The 3,615-nt window shown below is 34.4% G+C and overlaps 1 protein-coding gene across 1 annotated transcript; it reads right to left on the reverse strand.

Annotated features, from left to right (window-relative positions):
- Nucleotides 1–1,957: 1,957 nt before the first annotated feature.
- Nucleotides 1,958–3,022, reverse strand: LOC131183164 (uncharacterized). Its single transcript, XM_058153331.1, has 3 exons — nt 2,846–3,022; nt 2,667–2,761; nt 1,958–2,552 (listed from the first exon to the last, which is right to left on the reverse strand). Exons 1-3 carry the CDS (start codon nt 3,020–3,022, stop codon nt 1,958–1,960), a joined length of 867 nt encoding a protein of 288 aa, XP_058009314.1.
- Nucleotides 3,023–3,615: the final 593 nt, after the last annotated feature.

The raw sequence follows: 3,615 nt of genomic DNA on the forward strand, positions 1-3,615 counted from the left end.
TTTTCCTTTATTAGGGAAAGTTACTGGTGGTAAACCGTACTGTTCACAGAAATCACCGAGTATTCGTTTACCCGTGATTCTTTCTTTGTGTAATTGGCGCTGAAGTCTTAGTTCATTGCACAGTGTTAACCTTGCAGTGACTACTTCTGATGCTAATTCACCAAAGGTATACTGGTTGTATGGCAAAGCTTTCTGGCCTTTTAAGGCTTACTGTTTCTTTTGGGCTTGAAGTTGTGCTTTCTGGGCCATATATGGGCTGAGCTATTTGTTCTTCAGTTCTATGGATTCCAATAGAGCTGAATCTATCTAGGTCTACTCCTGATAAGGATGTCCTCGGTCTTATGGGTTCTGAAACTACAGTTCTTCCTGAAAACGAGTTTCTGGACCTACTTCTAGCAAAAGATATTGCTACGGTTCCATTGTTTGTTTCAATAATGGACTCAACCTCTTCATTTTCTTCCTTTTTAGGAGGAATGGCTTCTTCTAAAATCCTATTGTCAGGTAAATTAACCTGTTCCCATGCAATTGATTTAGGGACCACTAAGTTTCCTTTCTGCAAGTCTGTGACAAAGAAAGTGGTGGTTCCTTTTGGGGTGATTAATTTAGTGGTGTCTTCCCTAAGGTTAGGGACTACGGTATTCATGGCTTTGTAATGAATCCTATAAATAAGGATAATATTCTTAGATCCTGGCAACATGTTATATCCTTGGGTTTGTCTCCTTTTCAGGAAGAACTGTAGTTTCAGAACCCATAAGACCGAGGACATCCTTATCAGGAGTAGACCTAGATAGATTCAGCTCTATTGGAATCCATAGAACGGATTCACAGGCCAACTTAAAGGTTGGTGGGATTTTTTCTTAACTGAAGAAGGAAAAAGACAAATTTATGATGCTGTTAAAACAGAACAGTCAGCAACAGGACAAACTCAAGTACCAGATTGTGTATACACCTTATTGTGTACAATAGGATTACACTTTGTAGGAACTATGAGTATGTACCTAAATATTCAAGAAGAACTGGAAAGCAGATTAAAAAATCTGAATATAGCCTCCGTAAGTCAAGAACAAGAAGAAACAGAATTTGAAAATTCTGCTGATACAGAAGAACAAATTAACTCTCTAGAAGTTATGTTTAAAGAACCTGAACGTCTAGAAGTTAATAGAATAGTATACCCTAAACCTAGGGCAACAATCGAAATGAAGCCTTATTATTCTAGGCCTTCACCGATTAATCTACAATTTGAAGATAATAGTTATAACTACGTACAATTTGATGGATATAACAGTTCCATTAAGAATGGATTTCCTAAGATCACTGGATGAGATAATCCTTTTACCATTATAAATGGTATTTCAAAACATATTCCTTGATTACAAACTGCCGTATCAGATAATTTGTATTTAATGTCCATTTTAGAACTATCTGCTGTATGCAATTCTTCTACTGTTTTAGAGAAGTATTTTGAAGGTACAAGTCCTTCGTCTATACAGAATAGATCTGCTCCTGAATCTATAAGGGCAATTGTACTAAATAAGTACTCCTTTTGAACAATTATAGTTACTTTAGTATGCCATTTGTGAGTTATAACCCTGTCAATTCGGTTGACATACTGAAAACTATTTATTTCTATTGGTTCCTGTTCTTCTTCCTTTTCTGCTAGTTCCATTATTAATGGAGATTCATGTTTTACTTCTAGTAAAACTATTCTTTCTTTTAAAGACTGTATTTCAGCTTTTACTGAATTTATTTCTTGTTTGAGTTCTTTTATTGTTGGTTCTCTTGGCATTTTAGCTCTTTTTATTCTTTCCATAATGTCTTTAAGATCATACGGATTTTCTCTTTCTTCTATTTTCTTTTCTAAAGGACTTTTATCCTTGACCAGATTCAAATATTCTTCTAATTTTTCTCTTTTTTCTTCCTGATTGTCTATCTTGTCAATAAGATCTAACATCAAGTTTTATTCTTTTGTTAAGACACATAAACCATTTAAGGTACAGAGTGATTTGTAATAATCACATTTTCCATCACAAGACGACTCTGGCTCTGGTTCAGTAGAAGATTCTTCTGAAGTGTAATCTAGAACATTTACTTCTAAATCTTCTTCTGATTCTGACTCATTTAAGAGGATTTTAATTAATGAATCTTTAAGATTATCATTAATTTCTAGAGCTTGGATTTGTTGTTTAACTTTACACTTATTAGCGTAATGACCAGTTTTCCCGCATTTGTAACAGACTACATTAGTTTCTCTTTTTACTACTTTCTTCTTTTTAGAAGAGGTGACTGGTTTACTTCTGACAGGTTTCTTACTCCTTTTACTTGTCTGAGGGTAAAAGGTTCTGTGTTTTTTGTACCTTTTCTTACTCTCTCTCCCAGATTTTTTAACTTTGCCTTTATTAGGAAAAGTTACTGGAGGTAAACCATATTGTTCACAGAAATCACCGAGTAATCTTTTACCCGTGATTCTTTCCTTTTGTAACTGGCGCTGAAGTCTTAATTCATTGCATAGTGTTAGTCCTGCAGTGACTACTTCTGATGCTAATTCACCAAAACTATATTGGTTATAGGGTAAAGATCCATCATGTTTATCCCTAATTTGTTTTTTGACTCGTTCAGCAAATAACGAGGGTAATCCAAAAAGAAAATTTTCTTTCTAGAAGTCATACTGGTTATCTTCCCTAACAAAAATAAGGGAAAAGAAGGTATCTTTATACCACTTGAAATGAGATAAATCAGGACATCGCAAGTTCAGTAACTGTTCCTGAGATTTATCTAAGTACAGACTCATTGATCCTATGAAATGTAACCCTATAGTATATAAGAGGGTATTCATACTGTCTGATACTTGAGTTTGACCTTCTGTTGTTTGTTCTGTTTTAACAGAATCAATGATTTGTCTTTTTCCTTCATCAGATAAGGAAAAGTCCCACCAACCTTTTAATTGGCCGGTAAAACCAGCTATAACGGCTTGTGCAATTTGGCGATCATTATTGCCTTTAGGTCTTGCTGCCAGTGCATACATAGTCATATAATGGATTACATTTTTAATCTGGTATTCAGATAATCCATCTATGTTCCATTCTACAATTGAAGAACCATCAAATTGTACGTAATTGTACGAAGTAGTAAAAAGAGAGAATTTGTAGATAATTTGTATTTAATGTCCATTTTAGAACTATCTGCTGTATGCAATTCTTCTACTGTTTTAGAGAAGTATTTTGAAGGTACAAGTCCTTCGTCTATACAGCATAGATCTGCTCCTGAATCTATAAGGGCAATTGTACTAAATAAGTACTCTCTCAGGCTTGTATTCTCTTGATTTGAATGTTTGAAGTTGAGTTTCTACCCTTGTCAATTGTTGTCCTATGGTGTATAAGCTAAGGTTGGCATAATTACCTTGCTTATCTGACCTGGAAAATGGGGAACATTTTACGAAAAAGGAGAATCCTCAAAACCAAGGATTGAGAAAAGGGTTTTATTTAAACCAATGGAAACAGAAAAATTGGATCTTAAGTTAGCAGATCATTCAGAAATGATTACAGAAATAACTAAAAGGTTAGCCGAGTTAGGATTAGACTCAAAGAAAAAATCAGTAGCTCCTTTAACAAAGGACAT

The sequence above is a fragment of the Hevea brasiliensis genome, chromosome 1, assembly GCF_030052815.1.
Source record: "Hevea brasiliensis isolate MT/VB/25A 57/8 chromosome 1, ASM3005281v1, whole genome shotgun sequence".
Lineage (NCBI taxonomy): Eukaryota > Viridiplantae > Streptophyta > Magnoliopsida > Malpighiales > Euphorbiaceae > Hevea > Hevea brasiliensis.

Coding starts and splice junctions, on each gene's coding strand:
- LOC131183164 (XM_058153331.1), bottom strand. CDS start 3,022: ATGTATGCACTGGCAGCAAGACCTAAAGGCAATAATGATCGCCAAATT. Junction 2,762..2,845: donor CAACAGAAGGTCAAACTCAA/GTATCAGACAGT, acceptor GATAAATCTCAG/GAACAGTTACTGAACTTGCG. Junction 2,553..2,666: donor TTTGTTAGGGAAGATAACCA/GTATGACTTCTA, acceptor TAACCAATATAG/TTTTGGTGAATTAGCATCAG.